This window comes from Magallana gigas, chromosome 7 (genome assembly GCF_963853765.1).
Source record: "Magallana gigas chromosome 7, xbMagGiga1.1, whole genome shotgun sequence".
NCBI lineage: Eukaryota > Metazoa > Mollusca > Bivalvia > Ostreida > Ostreidae > Magallana > Magallana gigas.
The window spans coordinates 27,436,732-27,455,545 of record NC_088859.1 but is presented as its reverse complement, the minus strand read 5'-3'; the positions used below and the strand labels follow the sequence as shown (position 1 = coordinate 27,455,545).

At 33.0% G+C, this 18,814-nt stretch overlaps 1 protein-coding gene across 14 annotated transcripts in view; it reads right to left on the bottom strand.

The window, feature by feature from the left end:
* Positions 1-18,814, bottom strand: part of LOC105333671 (spermatogenesis-associated protein 1) — a 40,765-nt gene that overhangs the window by 2,157 nt on the left and 19,794 nt on the right. For 2 of the 14 annotated variants that reach the window (XM_066067573.1, XM_066067575.1), the window contains exons 5-15: positions 16,126-16,228; positions 13,679-13,789; positions 12,417-12,870; positions 11,818-12,079; positions 8,562-9,482; positions 7,773-7,866; positions 7,625-7,675; positions 6,743-6,868; positions 5,507-5,527; positions 3,605-3,783; positions 1,533-1,631 (exon numbers count right to left, since the gene is read on the bottom strand). In XM_066067573.1, the coding sequence (XP_065923645.1) occupies positions 1,533-1,631; positions 3,605-3,783; positions 5,507-5,527; positions 6,743-6,868; positions 7,625-7,675; positions 7,773-7,866; positions 8,562-9,482; positions 11,818-12,079; positions 12,417-12,870; positions 13,679-13,789; positions 16,126-16,228 (2,421 nt within the window). Of the gene's footprint in view, positions 1-741; positions 813-1,532; positions 1,632-3,604; positions 3,784-5,506; positions 5,528-6,742; positions 6,869-7,624; positions 7,676-7,772; positions 7,867-8,561; positions 9,483-9,758; positions 10,266-10,550; positions 10,617-11,817; positions 12,080-12,416; positions 12,871-13,678; positions 13,790-16,125; positions 16,229-18,814 lie in introns of all 14 variants that reach the window. The other 12 variants (XM_066067578.1, XM_034456401.2, XM_034456405.2 and 9 more) reach the window with 12 other exon arrangements.

Genomic DNA, 18,814 nt, shown 5'->3' with positions numbered 1-18,814 from the left:
CCTTTTGAAATTCAGAAATTTTCAGTGCATGTTTTGACACAACAGCTTTACAATATTTTTCACTATTGTAATGATGTATATAATATACATTCCCCCCTCAATAAAACCAAGGTATGAATCGACCAATAAAATCCACTGAGCAATAAAGATATGTCACCTGACCACAAAAAATTTGTATTCAGTGAAAATGCAGTGATCGGAACTTAATTTGAACATTTCAAAAAAGAACAAAAAATTGCAAATAAAAATTACTGCAGCAAGCTGTATAACTGAATATTAAAGTTAGTAAATTAGAAGCAAACAAAAACATTGAATTATACACATAAAACCTTGTCCTTGAGGTAAATTTTAACCAATTATAAAAAATGTCCCACATATTACTAGTATATTTCTAGTTTCGCATTTCTGAAATGGGAAAACCAGGAATATCAACTTCAAAGGTTTATTTGAATATTGTCTAGAGATAAAAGTTTAGAAAAGATTCAAACACTTGACAGATCACCCTTATTCATGAATCTCTAATTTTTTGGACATCTACCACAACCCTATATATAATATATATAAATATGAATATATAGATAGGAACCTCATCATCCAAAAAAATAAAAATAAAAAAAATAAACCTTTCGGTCGAAATGCAGTTTAAGAAAAGAAAGTTAAATAAGGAAGAACTTAAGAGACCAAAAAACAAAAGGAGAAAACAGAATTTTTCTAATGATATAGGGGATTCATTTGTCTGACCTCTATTGATAATAATTCAATGGGTTTCCGTGGTAACTGTCTTGGAAGCGTAACTCTCTAGTGGGCCTTGGCTGATAAAATGAAAGGGAACATTCAAATTTCATCAAATTCAATTTGAATTTTTGCTTTCTCTCTCTAAACTGCTACAGTTAGTACGATTAAAGATGAAATAAAGCACAAGTGACTGGAAAATTTGACGGAAAAGAAAAAATAAACTGTATGAAGATCCTACAATAAAAAAAAAAAAAAAGATGCTAAGACTACTACCTTTATATTTCATTTCTAGCAGTTACTACAGTCAATATAGTGTTTTCAAACAATAATGTTTGAAAACACAATTGAGTAATATGGTCATATATATTATAATACTGCTGCAAGATTTCATTCAATGTAACTGTGACCAAAAAACCACCAAAACAGTACAAGTTGTTAACGGAACATAACGAAACATACAGGACAAATTACAAGAGTTAGTCTGTTAATGCCCACATGCCGGTACAGTGTACAGACGACAACAATTGCATGTACATGACAACATTTAGAGTGAAAATGTTACAACATCTGCTTTTCATTTACAGCATGCAGCAATAAAATGATGAGGCAAGGGGAAAATGTAAACATACATGTATGTATCTAAATTCTTTTAAAAGAAGTCAATTTATTTTTATGAATTTTTTGAAGGAGACCAAGGCATACTTTTAATGCCAAAGCAAAGGGAAGTAACTGCAAAAATTCAGGGGGGAGAGAGTTGGAAATGAGTGCTGGTGATAGGGGCTCGTCAGGTGACATACCTTCATCTCAGCTGTCAGTTTCATCTTGGCATTTTCGAGTCTGCGCCTCATGTCATCAATTTCATGAGTTAACCTCGTCGCTTGTATTTTATAGTTATTCTGCAAAGAACAAAAAACAGGAAATTTCAAAACATGGTCTTTGTTTTTATTTCTTCAAGACAAAACAAGTATAAATATGGTAAATGTTCGATCATAACAAACCATGACAAAGGAATCATTAGTATCAAAATATACTGCAATAAAACATTGTAAATTCATCGTGAGACAGAAAACTATAGATATCACAGAACACTTGAAAATACATGTATAAATAATGTAAAAAAATAATAATCTTCTACATGTACAAATACTACTAATCTCTAAAAAAAAAAAAAAATTATTATGCTTTGAATTGTCTCAAAATCTTGGAATGTCGGAGTGTAAATCATGTTTCAGATGTACGGTAAACATCACTGCCAATCTTTAGCTATTCCTCTATCCATTAGGTATTTTACAAATATTTTCACAATTGCACATGCAAGCATTTGATCTTGCTTAGCATACATGTTATCAAAGGTATAGTGTACAGCATTTAATTGATATAAAATCTATGATCATCAATGTCCAAGAACAATACACACTGTAGCACTATGCACTCAGTCTGATAAATAAAAGACTTGGCACTAAAATCAATTTATATTGACACCTTATTCAAATCAGGTCAAGAATCCACTACTAGAGATTTGGCTAACTTCAGAGGTCATTCAAGTTAACTATAATTGTCTGTTATTTCCTCTTTAATATATAATTGATAACTACCTTCTGCAAGTAATTAGGTACATGTAGTTAAAAATTTAGGAATTTTAACTGCAGACAAAACTAAAAGAATTAATTGAAAAGTATAACTGAAACTAACAAAACCTACCCAATATGAACTTTTATCAATAAAAAATAATTACTAAATTATACAGAACTTTGCACTTTGATCATGGAGGTTTATAAGTCCTATATATGCTATTTTTACTAGAGAGATTAGGGTCAATTTTAACTCTTCAGTCCCGGCCTGTTCAATCTTTATGCCTTTAAAACCATAAAAATTTATAGCCCAAATCCTATTAATAGTACAAGAAATTCTATTAAAAATAACTCTACCTAATAGGATTGTTGTCTAACTTTACATAAGTTTCACACTACCTAATGAATACGACTTATATCATTGAGTGTGAAAAGTTAACAGCTAGACTTACCAGATATCTTAAAGTACAAGAATTATAAATTCTAAAAGTATGGCAAGATATATGACAAATTGATGATGGATTTCTTTAATATACAGGTAAAGTTATTCAATGCATTGAATGGGGGACAGGTGATAGAGTCCAAGAAAATTTTTGTGGGAGTCCATCTTTCTAAAGGTGGGTTTTAAAGATAAAATAAAAAACCCTAGATATTGGGGTACGAACATTTCTGGAGGTCGGGGTGAAGGAGACCTCAAGAATGGAGGTATCCCCAGATAAAAAAGCACTTTGCATTTATCTTGGTTCATGAAGATACATTTAATGTGATTCTCCTTTTTTTCTTAGGACCTGAATAAACTCGCAACTCAAAGTAATTGTAAAGCCTTAGTAATACCTATATCCCTTTGGATTTATCAAAGGCTCAAATCTCACGCTTTTACCAGAGCTAGCAGGGGAGCGAAACTGGCCCCTAGCATTCGGAGATGTACTTTTAGGGGGCGAGTACTTTGAACCAGGGGGCTGGTAGGAGTTGGGACGATAAACTGCACTAACAGGACTTTGAATATTCGGTTGACTATAATAACTAGAGGGCCTACTAGACTTCTTGGACTGAGGGGAAATTGGAGGCAGTTTCGGGCTCCCCATCTTTGGGGGAAGAGCATGTCCATTGTAATAATTGTTAGAGTAGTAGTATGGTTGGTAGCCGTTAAAATTTTCAGTCCCGTCACTCGGGACTGCTCTTTGATAACCCTGTTTAATTAAACCCTCCTCATAATTCTGATCGTAGGCTGGTGGCGCCGGCCCCGCGTTTCTATAATTAGCAGGATAGAAGTGTCCGGGCACTTGTTGGTCACCAACCTTTTGGGAAGGTTTCAAGTCGCCGAGTCTTGTGGACTTCTCTTTCGAAGGCCCTTCCAAGGTGTTCATTAATTTCCTATGAATGATATCTAGTTCGTGTCGTAGTCTATTACACTGCTCTTCCAGTGGCGGGGTCTTCTTCTTTTCTTCAAAGTAGCGCTTCTTCCACAAATCCCTGGCTACAAGACAAACAGAGAGATGGATTGAAATAAAAACAGCTCAAACTAACATTAATAAGGATTACATTGCAGCCGTATTTGAAATTCAGTTCCATAAATATTCATGGCATATCCTTTCACAATGGGCTTCTTGTATTTTCTTTTGTGCATTGTGTTACTAATATCAGGATTCAAGATGTAGTGATATTTCCTTCATTTCAAGGCCGATGGATTATAGAGGCTTTTTCGGGGTTCTTTATTTGGGAAACTAAATGATACAATTTGTAAACTGTCAAACTGTTCTGCCATTGAGGCATTTGTTCCTCTGATTCATCTACCCCTCAGTGCACTTTATAATCTCTTGCAAACAAAAAAGTTAATTCTGTGTTGCTAGAGTGTTTAGAGACCTTTACCATTGGTTCACCGAAAGCAATTTACATTATATACCATGTAATGGGGAGGATTTAGAGGTAGCCCCTAATACATTGTGCACATTCTGTTCAAAAGCAGTTGTAACTCTAGTATATAAAATGCAGACCAAAGATTCCATTTGGATATACCAGAAAATGTAGGTTGAAGTCCTATATTATTGATTCTTTAGCATGTTCTTTTAACTTTAAAAAACAAGCATTTTAAATTTTCAAAACTATACCATACACACTCACATGCGTGGCATGCACAAAGAAAAGACATTTTTTAATTAGCTGAATGTTTGTATTTCAGATTAGAATTCAGTAGTTAAAATTTGTCTGATGTAGGCAGACCGGCAATATTGACTGAGGATTAGGGTTACAGGGAGAATGAAGGTTTGAACCTAGCAGATCCCACATAGCTTTAAAACCCCTGTATCTCTAATATCTGTAATGGACACCCGGAATTCAAACAAAATCTATATTCTTTATTGCTATTTGGTTCTAGCTGCCATAAAAAAATCATTTATTCATGAGTTTCTGCAGTTGTCTATTAGTAAACAAACTTCAAAAGTGATGGAATGCACTTAATTTAAACCAACTTGCTTGGCTTAAAATTGAAACTTCATCAAATTCAAATTTCCCTAATGGTAAAAATTGATTAACTGTACCTAGTTACTCCCTCATATGTGACAGGTGAAATTACAGTTCCTGTCCAATAACAATTAGCATTAATGTTTAAAATCGTAATATATAACATGCGCTACTTCTGTATCATTTAAAATTCATCTCATATACTCATATATCATACACGCAAAACAAGCTAGAGAAAAACAAACAGAAATTTCAGTACTCTTGAAAGGTTTTACTTTCAACAACAACTAATAACTTAAAAAAGAAATTAAGAGATCAGGAAGCTATCTTTATTACATGCTACAGAATCATTTACATTTCCCAAATATAAAAGAAAATTTAAACACTCCAAAAGCAGCCATTGAAATAAAATGAAAAAAAAAAAAAATTAAAACTAAACTTTGAGATAAATAATTGAAGAAGGAATATGGCTCTAGTTTGTCTGTTTATAGTGACAACTTCTCATATTTCAGGCACACAGTGGTTTTGTTGTGAATTAATGATCATATTACAATTGTCAGGGTTTTATTTTAAAACCAAACTTGGAATATGGTTGGATTGACATAGCAGTACAATTGTGAGAGACATTAGTAATGTAATAGTGTACAATATGAGAAGTTTTTAGTGTCTGCATTATCTTCATTATCTGCATCATTAATATTAACATTATTGCCATGCAGCAGATGTATTTATAACCTTACCATCAAAAACATTCATCATGTCTGCAAGTCATAGGGAGAGAAAAAAAAATAGTTACGAATTATAAATAAAGATATTAAAAGTTTATGTTCATCTGTACCACAATAAAATCTACATTGAATAAAATAAAAAGCATGTGTCAGAGTTTTAATAAAGATGGTCCCGTGTTTTATGACAACAAACTTTTTAAGTACGGTATGACTTTGTGATTTAGCCTACGCTGCCAAAAAGAAATTCGGTGAATAATGCCTGAATTTTTACAGGTAAATGAAAACAACCCAGATCTCTCTACTCTGCCTCTTAGACACACCAAATTACAAACAAGTGTTCTTAAGAATACTCGTTAGTATAGGGTATATGACATCATTTTATATATGTACAATTTATAAGTACAATCACCAGGGTACCATAAACCTTCATTGAAGACTGAAACATAAATCTGTCTCATTTTCATTGCATGCCAGAACTTTGTATACACAGCACACCACTTTAAATTATAGGCTAGCTGAATTAAAAATCTAACTTTGTTGTAAAACTTTGCCCTCTCATACAGTCCTAATGGCTATTGATTAGACCATCTCTTTGAACATGTCCAAGTAAACCACTTTTCTTATTTTCATAGATTTCTCCTCTTCTTTTTTTTTAAAATAGAACTGTTAATATTTTCCTGAACCAACAAGTGAAAATGTACTGTGATCTATAGTTATTATGGCTGGGTGTAAAAGATATTGGATTTCTGTTAACTCAATATTAAAACTCTTCAGAGCACTCTGCACAAAAACCTTGTCCTTAGCAACATACCACTTGTTAATTTTCCAGAATGCAAACAAAGTTCTTCCCTTCAAAAAACAGACCAAAAACATATTGCACACACAAAAATATGTCAGTAGCTAATTCTGTGGCAGCAGATGTTGACAATAAGATATTCGTTTACTGTCTCCATGACAACTCCCAAAACCAAAACTAAAACATCAGCTGAAAGTGTAACAATTAAAAGATATCAGTTATCCCACTCATATTGCATGAAACAGGATCAAAATATCACTTGATTGAACTCAGAGCTGACATTCACAAAATATGAGGAGAAAAAAAATCAAAGACCTCAATGCAAACTTTGGGATTAAGGGTTTCTCATGATCCCCTTTTAAATCAAGATTTTGGTAAATTGACACAGGGATTACAAAGCAGCAAAACCCACAAAAACAGTTCCAGTCAAAAGTGACTTCTGTCAAACTTACCATGGTTCCTTCTGTTCTGTGTTTTTGTTTGCATCAACTTGGCCTTTTTCACGAGCTCTTCTCTTTGTTTTTCTACAGCCCTCCTGGCTTCGCGAGCTGCTTCTAATTCTTTCATTAGCCGCTCTTCTGCAAGTAGATCACAACAAAACATACTGATCAAAGGAAATTTTCAAAGAAAAAAAATTTCTGCTCCTGTAAAATAAAAAGTTTTATTTAATGTGTGCAAGATCTCACCATAGCATGAGGCATGCAAAATTGGACACCAAATAAGAAAACCCATGTCCACATGCAGTGTTATTGTGCCAAAATTTCACAATTCTATACCGGTAAATGAAACTTTCAAGAGAAGGAATATATTAATTTTAAAATCTAATGATGCTAAATGTATGTCTAATTTCAAAACCATGCATTCAGAGAAAGACAAAATTCTATTTGATACTACTTGAAACTTTGAATTCATATCTTCAACTCTACATATCAAACCACAGAAAAGAACTGTGTCGGTTTGAAAGGCTACTAGATGAACAAATAGTAGAGTTTCTGAGAGATAACAAATTCCATATCTAAGAAGATTCAAACAAGAGGAGTTTAGAAAGAAATTTACTGCATCCATTTATATGTCAGCAGGTTTTCATTAGTTTAAGGAGCTTGATTTATATTTCTTATTACCGGTAAACAAGGGCTAATCAGACAGAAAACTTAGATCTTTGAGCAAATTGATTTGATGGGGGGAAAATGACAAATATATCTGGATTAGTGTCTTACAAAAGCTTTCACCGAATATTTTTAGGTTGAAGTCAATTTTTTTGTGCATAGTGTTTTGCCTGAGGCACTAAAACACTAAACCATATTCCCCATTGCCCCAAACCATCGATTTCTCACTTATTTCTTGTTTTGTCTCTTGTTTAGAAAAAGGGGGCTTGGTCACAGCTTCTACAAATAAGTATACAACATTATCACATTCTACAATCTCTGAAACTAAGTTCGGTAGACTTCTAACATTTTGTTGGCATTCAACAAGGTGACCTACTTTCTGCCTTTTTGTTTTGCTTTGATGACTCGGTTTCTTGACCCTGATTCGAGTCCATTTGTAGAGGAGGTGGGGAAGGGAATCTGTTGAGGTCCTGTAAAAAAGAAACAAACAAAAAAATTAGCAATAAATTAATCTGGATATTAATCCTTTGAATAATTAATGCAGCAGTAATGAAACTTTAAAGAGCAAAATCTATAACAGCTAGGGTAGAATTATTTTTTAGCTATGATTTCTTGTTTAACAAATTTTGAACGACAAATTGATATGTATAATTGGATTAACACTTTTATAAATGTTTTATCTATATGACATCACAAAGAAAATAAAAATATGCAAGTATCACACTATTTCATTATGAATGTGCACATTATTCATCTGTTATAGTTAGGGTTCTCTGAATTAAATGAGCATTAAAATCATCACGTGCTCACTGTAGCTGCAGTGACTTTGTAACAACCCACACACAAGATTTAATGTTGGTGAATAAAATTCTAAATCACATGGTTAACTGTGATATGATAAAAAAAACCTTAGGTTTTTATACAATCTTAGTCTAGAGGGAAGGTTTAATACATGCACTCAAGTGTAATAATACATGATTTAAATATGAAATACTAATCAAAGTGATAAATGGAATGTTCATATAAGTCAAAGTCAATATTAAGAGTTAAACAAAAGAAATCAAATTGCAAACTGATCCAACAAAGTGTTCCATATATGTGCTGTATTAGTCAAAATAAATCGATTTTTTTTGGAGGAAGGTCAGTGCTCATTCATCCATTAAACCTTTAAATTTTTCTTGCGATATTCTGTTTTTTCATCAGGCCCAATGTCACTGACATCTCCTTGATACCCGCTGTTGACATTAGAAATCATCGTATCAGCTTCAGATTTCTCAAAAGAGGACTCGGTGCCGACCTTGCTCCTGGCATCAAGAGAGGCCGACCCAGTCAATCTGTGATTTGGTTGACTAGATCCACTGTGAACTTCTTCAGTGACAGAATTCAGGGGCAGATCTGTCCCATGGACAGGGTTGTCTTTAGGAGGCCTCTGACTAGCTTCCGAACTTGCTGGTTGAGTTACTATTGTAGGAGGGGCCTTCTGGTCATCCTTGTTTTGGTCAGAGATTCCTACTTTATCTTTAGAAGATGTGCCATTTTTATCATTCTGTTTTTGACCATCTGACCAGGAGACTTCCTTTCGACTTCTGCTTCTTTCAGCCGATGGTCTTCCATTTCTGCTTCCGTATTCATCAAAGGTATCATCCTTTTTCAGAGAACCATTCTGATTTGCATTATCAGTTCTGTTAGCAACAGACTGCCTGTCAGTTTTGCTTTGAGCTCTAGACTGTTCGTCGGAAGAAACAAAAGTCTTATCGTTAACTGGAGGTCTGTTTCTTTGAACACTGGCATCAGAGAGGTACCCATCACTACGGTAACTTCTGCTATCCCAGTCACTGTTGTAGCCAGTGTCTCCAACCTTTAGCCGGTTTCTACGGTAACTCTCCTCTTCCACTGTTCTATTGCTTGAGCCACTGTTGACATGAACTATGACCCTTGGGGTCAGTTTACCATGAATTTCATCATTGATTTGGACCACTACATTGGAGTCTTTTAAAATGGACTTGTTTCCTTGATTTTGAGTGTCATTAACGTAAGGTTCATCATATAGTGAAAGAGGTGTATCTTCTGTTTGATTCCTGGTGGCCTAAAGCAGGATATTGCAAGCATTACATATTGGGGCATAGTGAATGTCATACAATGAAATGAAAAACCTCTGCATCTGAATAAACATCTCACACAAGAACCAACTTGAAGATACATGTATTATCTGTACAATTTCATGCAGTTATATAAAAAAAAGTCATTCTTCTCTTAATATTATATGAATAAAAATGCTGTCAGCATGTTAGAAACAGCATAGAATGCTACAATATAAAGCATGAACATCTATGGGCATGCAATAAGAAGTTTCCTGAATTACCATTTCTGGAACTTTAAGTCTCTCACTGACGTTATTCATTGAATTTTCAGATTCTTGGGGGGCTCTAGATCTATCGTTAGATCCCCTATTATGTGGATTAACTGGGCCCTCATTAGACTTCATAGGGACTTTCATTCTAGATCCTTGAGGGTAAGCCGAGTCTTGAAGGGGAACTTTCATTCTAGATTCTTGAGAGTAAACTGATTCAGAACTGTACTGAGAATTTTGCTCAGTACTATCTTTGTACCCGTACTGAGAGTTTTGCTCAGTACTATCTTTGTATCGGTACTGAGAGTTTTGCTCAGTACTATCTTTGTACCCGTACTGAGAATTTTGCTCTGTACCGTTCTTGTAATGAGAATTTTGCTCTCCACTATTTTTGTAACGAGGATTTTGCTCTTCATAGCCAGCAAAATTTTGATTTGCTTGGTTCCGATTTCCCCCTTTGTGAAAATTCAATGAATTGTCAGTGAAAGCAGACGATGGATTCTCTTGGTATTGTCGTGCCTAAATTAGTATCAGAGAAAGAAAAAAATATATATTGATCATTACCAGCCACCACCCAAAACCAGATCCTGAACATGTAATTTCCATTCAAAACATAATACAAATCTCAAGTTTAATATTCCACAAAGCTTAAGGTAAAATCAACAACTCTAATCACAATTTTAAGATTTGACACAAGTCAACATTACATACAGACAGACATACATACAGAAAATTATTTACAAAAAAACTAATCATTATTAAATTTTCCACATCAAACTCTCGCATGCAAATGTTTTGTTTTACCGGTGCAGGCATTCTGGGCCCTTCATTGCTAGGGGTTGGTGTGTTTTCCGGACTTAACGAGTCCTCCTGTGATATTGAAATTTTAGACTTGATTGTACAGATACTACTCTGTTCTATTGCCAGCTGAATTCGAGATTTCAGACAATGAGCAGGTTCAAACTTTGCAAACTAAGTCAGACTGAACTAACTACATGAGCTTTTCTACTGCCTAACCTTAGACAAAAGATTTTTTTTTTCAACCAATTTAAACTGGAATGGCCTTGAGATATCATTGGTTTTTCAGAATTGGTCTTATAGAAAAGTATAAAGTATCTATATTAATGAATGAATGTATTCTTTAAGTAAAACTAATCTTGATTTCAAAAAAGAAAAAAAAAATTAATGTTGGTTCAAAATAATTACTTGACTATGTTTAAGGGCTGTATATTTAAATAGACGTTTGTCAAAAAGCAATTTAATGAAGAATATCCTGTTACATTAATTGATAAAAAACGTCCTCAAGTGGACCTTATCCTTGGGATAAAAAGACTTTAATTTAACATGAAATCACTTTGGTAAAAAAATTAAAAAACCCAAAAAACTCTTTTTTTCAAATTTTCAGTTCACATGTATTACTTTATCATTAATTGAAATCCACAAACTTGAATGCCAAACTGTTGAGAAAAATTTGCCTGTCATTCCTGCCAATTCAAAGGTATCATTCGATGTCATGCTGACAACATAACCCTAATTACGACAAAAAATCCTGCAAATGACATAGTTATCCCAATTATTTCTCAACCGATGGACAATCAAACCACTAGGAGAAAATCTCAACGATGAAATCAATAGCTAGATTACCCATTAATATATGACACATCAAGGAGTTATCGTTTGGGATAGTGAACTTTTTTTTTTTATTGAAAAACTTGACTCCGTGATTGCAGTGCAAACCTCACATATCAGTGAACTTTAGGTATCTTGCTATTGAATTGATGTTGGAATTTCAAATTGATTATTGGGAAGTCGCCTTCATAACGTTAATCTTGGCGCTTCCTTTCCTTCGATTTTATCTGCCACTAACAATACCTAATTACAATGGGTACAAACGGATGGCGAGGTAGACAACATGCCAGTTTTTTAAATTTAGATTTAATTTTTGCCACTCCTTGCATGAGGGACATTTACAATTTCAATAAAAATGGAGCAATATGCATCACTTAATGGCCATTTGATATGACTTAAATTTTCCTCAATCACTAAAGATCAAAATATTCCCTTTTCTCACCTCATCTGAACCTGTTAACTGTTGCTTTGATATCCTCTCTCTCTCTTCCTCCAGACGACGCCGTTCTTCCTCTTCTTTTCTCCGATCCTCATCCTCTTTCATTCTGCGTTCTTCGCTTTCTCTCCGCCTTCTCTCCTCTTCCTCTCGACGTCTTCGCTCCCACTCATCATCACTAATATCACCATTCCTGTGGTGGTCATCTTCGTTGTCAGGATGAAGACGTTGGTTGAGGTCATTATTTCTATCCTCATCATGTTTCCTTCTGCATTTTTAATAAACAATAAATTTTAAAGCTCTTGTTAATAAACTCTGATAAAATCAAATAATTCAATGAAAGTGTTGCTATTCAACAAAATTACCGGTAGATGATTTCTTTATTTACTAAATGTTTTCATTGCAAAATCTAGAAAATTTAGTGACAAAAATTTGTCAAATATTTTTTTTAAACAGGTAATTTTCCATACTTCAGCGAATATGAATGTATGCATGTACTTAATGCTATAAAGCAGTTTGTTGCTACTTTTATAACCAGAATCCAAAATCTTTTTACTAAAATGACCGATATCTTGGACAAGGAAGCAATTATTTTTGTTTCTCACCTGTCTAGTGCATCGAAGTGGTCCTCCGGAGAGTTGACGTTAATCCCTGAATCTTCGTTGGTGTGGTTAGTGTAGGTCCCTGAAACTGGTTCCCGGCTCTGGTCAGCCCGCTTCCTGTGATCTGTTGGAGTAGGGGAAGACCTAGGAGGAGGAGCCCTATGGGACTCCCCCCGAGAAGTGTGTTCACGAGGGGTCTGATCCCTAGAGGCCTTGGGGTGTTGAGGGGTTCTTGGCACATTTTGGGGAGGGGGTGGGGTGCGTTTGTCTCTATTGGAGCCCCAGGAGTCTGATAACCGACCATTTTCTGTTCTTATGTCGCCATTGTGATTGTATTCACCCCTGTTGTGCGTGGGACTGTGTCCCGACTTAATTTTGGGGAGGGGGGAGTAGCGATATGGGGATGAGTCATTATGCCTATGTTTAGATTTGTTGCCCGAGCGACGTTCATCTTCACCTGTTTACAAGAGACAGAGAGAAAAAAAAACACAGATATAACATCTACAGTGCAAAAAGTTCACAGACTGGCAGAATAATCATTAGAGTACATCAGCCCAGACTTTTGATTTGGTTCGTTAGCAAAAGATATAAAATTACTATAATTGACTTCGATAAAATCTTTTTAATAATTCAAAACCTTTCACAACAAATATCATCTAAAGTACAATAAAGGAGTTGACAAATTCTTGAAAAAAAAATAAAATCCACCCATTTTCCAAACCGTTTGCTATCGAATTTCAAAGTTAAATCTTGTAATTAGCATTGTATAAAGCATTGAACCTAGTATCAAATTATGGTTTCAAAGGCTTCTGATGTGCTCCAAAGATAACAAAGAAAACCAACAAAAACTTATGTTTATAGATATTCCACATCAAAAAAATGTATCTGCAAGACAATGGGGTACCAGTGAAGAGAGAGAGAAAAAAAATCAATCTCAGTAAATAGAAATTATGAAAAAAAAATGTTTAATCTATACTATACACTGAAAGCTCAATACATTATGATCAAGGTCGGTGGCCTTGTAATCACCTTGGAGATACATCTTTTTTAATGTGGATCGGTATGAATTACAACAAGTTTTTGAAATTGTGTTATACACATTGAAAATTACTTTTAAACAGAAACAAATTATATATTAATAATTAAGGTGTGGTGTTAAAACAAATTAATAATTAAGAGCAAACAAATAGCATGTGCACATTGCAATGGTTGACAAAGTTGTAAGCGACATGTATAATATATATTTCTTGAGATATGGACTTTACGTTTCGCTTCTGGGACCCCATCTTTTCTTGGCTTTAGTTTCATTTCTTGAATCTTTGGGAGAACTTTTGTCGAATCTTTTTTCTTGCCAACTTTTTTCACTTGGGTAATTTCTAGATTTAATAATTTACATAAAAATTTGATATGAATATCTGGTAATATATTCACTTTAGCTGAAAGCCAGATCAGCTGCTATATGTATAAAGTGGGAAGATTACGGTACTTGGATGTCTAGAAATGCGAAATATTTTTAGAAATCCAATACCATTAATTTTTCAAGAAATATATATCTCACATACTGGGTGAAACACAGCGGAATTTTGTGCAAGACTAAAAATAATGAATTTCAGTTTTTGAATTATTTATACAAACTGTGCACATATAACTAAGTGATGAAAGTATGAGTAAACTCATATCCTTAATTGTTCCTTAGAGACAATTTGTTAATATGTGATGAGTAAATTAAAGGCCCATTAAATTAAAGCATAAATTTTTTAAAATATCATGTTTATCCCTGATCAATTTATGCTCACACATTTTCAAATATTATTAATGTTTCAAATTTCAGTGGGATTTTTAAACAAAAATTTTGAAATGGACCAGCAATATACCTGAATTAAATGAATAACAGATTGAAGAGATCGTAGCCAACCCCCCCCCCCCCCCCCATCTCCCAACAGCTTTTACTCCAACAACTATGTACATTAGAAGTAATTATTCAAATTAGTTAATTTGGAAAGAGATACTGTGAATTCAATCAAGTTAATATCCATTGATTTTTGTAAAATTTACATGGAAATTCCATTAGGATTGAGTTAACATGATCCAATGAAACTGCACGCCTATAATGCTACATTAAATAAGTTGCTCGAATTAAAACTGGCAGATCCTTTTACAAACCACACATTTTTGTTTTTCGAGGATTACTGAAATATTTTTTGTACAACTGCAATCCATACTCTAATCAATGGTAAAAAAAAAAATCACCACATATAAAGCCATATCCCATTTTTTTATTTCAAATAATGTACCGTTTAGAATTTTCATATCTTTTCAATTTCGAGGAAAAAGGTTTGATTCGTAATAGTCTGCATGAGGATGCATTTTTTAAGGTGATCATAACCCATACCACATTAGTCATGAATTTTACTGTGTAATTCTACAGAGTGAATTGAATTCTAAACTCTAATAAGAAAAAAAAAAGAAAATGCAAAAAACGTATCCTTTAATTAAAATATGAAAAACTGAAGTTTTTAAAAGAAATCTGATTACATTAATTAATTAAGAACATTACTCCATGCTTAGAGCCACCGAAAAAAAAATTCCCCTTGACAACCATCACCGCCAATGAATTTAAAAAGATAGAGAGTTTCCAGTGATTTCCATGCACCATAGAGATGAAGATGCATAGTTACTTACAAGACACATAGCTCTAATGGCTAGAACTTTCCACAGGCATCGCCATGGTGATGAAAATGTACAATCAAAATGTCAACAATTTTAAAAAAAAATAAAATGGAGATATTCAAAAAAAAAAAAGAAATGTACTAAAGGTATGGAAATTTACACAAATATAAAAAGTGGGATTTGTTTTCAATGTAAGAAAATAGGGTATAAAAAGGTTTTAAAGGAAGTCTTCATAGTCATTCTCCACATTGATAGTTTTAAAGATTGAGCCAAATGTGTACAACTTGATCATTACAGGGATTTTTGAAACACACTAGCATTGGTATCCAATCCACTTCAATATACATCCCACAAAATTGAAAATGTAAATTTCCACACATAAAATCAAATTGATGAATAAATTATAACAATAAGAATTGTTTTGTAAAAGCATCTGCCCCAAAATAGACTAAATTATTAATATGAAATGACTCTTAACTTAGTCACTATCAAATTTTATATTAAATTGTAAGGGTTAATGAGAAATAATTTTAAATTTGTTTTTAGAATTTTAAGACTTGCCACACAACTACATCAGCTAATCTTAAGGTTCCTTGTACCATCTACCCTCTAAAACACTCTGTGTACATAAAAGTTATATAAATCTAGCACACATATTACATAATTTACCAGCAGACACACCTCTTTAAAAAACCCGTACCCAGGAGGAAGGGGGGCAAATAGGAATGCACATGCAGTGTTCGTGTGAGGTTGAGCAATCAAAATCAGTCATAAGTCATAATGATCAAAATTTATAACATGTGGAATTAATTCTAATGTAAATAAAAATCATTTCTAATAAACAAAATTATCAGCAGCAAACATTTAGTCAGTATTAATATGTAAAATGTTAATGGCAAATCACAATTTTTTTTATAATGCTATATAATACAATTTTTCAAAAATAAAATACATAAGTTAATTTCAATTTATATTTTAAATAAAAATCAAATCATTTAAAAGTATTGTTAGGTATGTTTAATAGAACACAGTGTTTTCTTACTTTCGTGGTTTTGAGAAAATGGAGAATGCGGCCGGGTTGAAGTCCTGCTACTTCCCTGGTCGTCTGGACTGATCTCCAATAAATACAACTCTGGGGCATAGGCCTACAAAAACAGGTATTACTATAGAATCAAGAAAACAACAAACTCTGGGGAATATACCTAAATTAGAGGTAGTATTATAGAACCAAGATCTAGAAAACAACTAACTTTAGGGCATAGCTTAATAACATATTATATAAAGTATGTACTATGAACTATATAAAGTATGTACTATGAACTAAAAAATAAGTTTAAATCAGGGGCTTATGTACGAAAGCCGAATATTTTTATCTCGTAATTACGAGAAAAGATCTCGTTATTACGAGTTAATTATCTCGATATTACGAGAAAAGATCTCGTTATTACGAGTTAGTTATCTCGTTATTACGAGATAATTTTCTCGTTATTACGAGAAAAGATCTCGTTATTACGAGATAATTTTCTCGTTATTACGAGTTAATTTTCTCGTGATTACGAGAAAAGATCTCGTTATTACGAGAAAAGATCTATATAAAATGGTGCGTTTCTGAAAAAGAATTCGACTGGATCACACTTTAAGTCTATCTTTTTCATTACAGAAACGTTGATTCAATTTTGATCAATATTTAAAAATAACAACGATCATTATTCATTAATTTCTACATATCAAAATGATTGGTTTCGACATTTTATCTGGTATTAATAAAAGGAAAGAACTTTATGTAATTTTTCTATTCAACTTATATATATTATAATTCCACTCCGAAGTAAATACCAGGTAGTCCTATAGTCGTAAAAACACAGTTTTATTAGTTACAGATAACTTTAATGACTATATAGTTTCAGTCATGGATATGGATACACAGGATTTACCCGAATTTGTGTTTTATATGTTCATACACAACCTACATGTATATTGAAAATAATTGATTTTATATAAACATTTTGGAGTCTGAAAAAAATAACACGTATCCTTCTTAATTATTGACATACAGTTCAATGAATTTTTTAATCAATTTGCTTTGCTAATTCTTCTGAAATTTCTTTAAAACTGCTTGCTCCGATTTTATATCAAATTATGCGTTTTAAACGATGATCATGCTAAGTAAGTGTATATTAATAGACATTGCAGTAGTTCATACACTTTATATAAAAAGAATAGAATAATGAAACGCGCCATTTCAAAACTAGATCTTTTCTCGTAATTACGAGATAATTAACTCGTAATAACGAGATCTTTTCTCGTAATAACGAGATCTTTTCTCGTAATTACGAGATCTTTTCTTGTAATAACGAGATCTTTTCTCGTAATTACGAGATAATTAACTCATAATAACGAGATCTTTTCTCGTAATTACGAGATCTTTTCTCGTAATTACGAGATAATTAACTCGTAATAACGAGATAACTAACTCGTAATAACGAGATCTTTTCTTGTAATTACGAGATCTTTTCTCGTAATAACGAGATAATTAACTCGTAATAACGAGATCTTTTCTCGTAATAACGAGATAATTAACTCGTAATAACGAGATCTTTTCTCGTAATTACGAGATAAAAATATTTTTTTAAGTGGCCCTATTCGTCTTTCGTACTTATGCCTACAAATTGAAAATATACATGAACCGGTAGTATTGTAGGTTAAAAAATACAACTAACTCTGGATCATAAACCTAAAAAACATAAAACGTAGCACATAGATTCAAAAATACAATATACTCTGAAGCATTTAACTATCAAAATAAAATCCACTCTAGAGTGCAGGTCTATTAACATGCAGTCATGTAATAATAAATTATCAACACAAATACAACTAGTATTCTTACGCATAGGTCTAAAAAACATACAGGTCATGTACAACATTCATGTAGATTGCTACTATAGATTGACTTTGGGGCATTAGGCCTAACCTAAAAACATACTACTATGGGTGTAGACCTAAAAACATACCCAAGGCAAACTAAATAGATTCAAAGTTTGAATCAACTCTGGGGCACAGACCTAAACACATACATAGATTCAAAAATAAATGCAACCCTTGGGTATAATATACGGTAGGCCTAAAAAATATATGATCTAAGGATTCAATAGTAAAATCATCTCTAAAAATAACCCCAAGACATGACATCGTAGTACTACTGTTATATAGATACAAATTAAATACATGTACAATCGTTTAAATCATGATACTATATTATATATACTGTAGATTCCTAATTAAACACAAGGAATTAATATCCGCGTAAAATCGCAGGAAGCACCCTTCGCGGATTTTATAATCTCACCATTATTATCTGAGAGTTCAGAACTATAAGAAATAAGGAGAAAGTTCCACGTTCACAATTTCATATTCTCGCGATTTGATACAAACTAGCGGGATCGCGGAATTAAGTACTCGCGTAATATAAGGAATTTACAGTATATAAATTTATATATATTTAAAATTTTAATGAAAAAGGAAGGATTGAGCTGATTCAGGGTAGGAAAAAGGATCTTTCTTCTAACAATCTTGCAGTAATGTATTATTACCTAGCGTAACATCACCATTATATCATTAAACCTGTAGGTTTATCAGAGATTCATTGTTAATGTACTTGTTTATCCCTTGTGCAATAACAAAAACCTACTGTCTAGTGTTCCATTCGTTATGGAACCATATAAAAAATACAC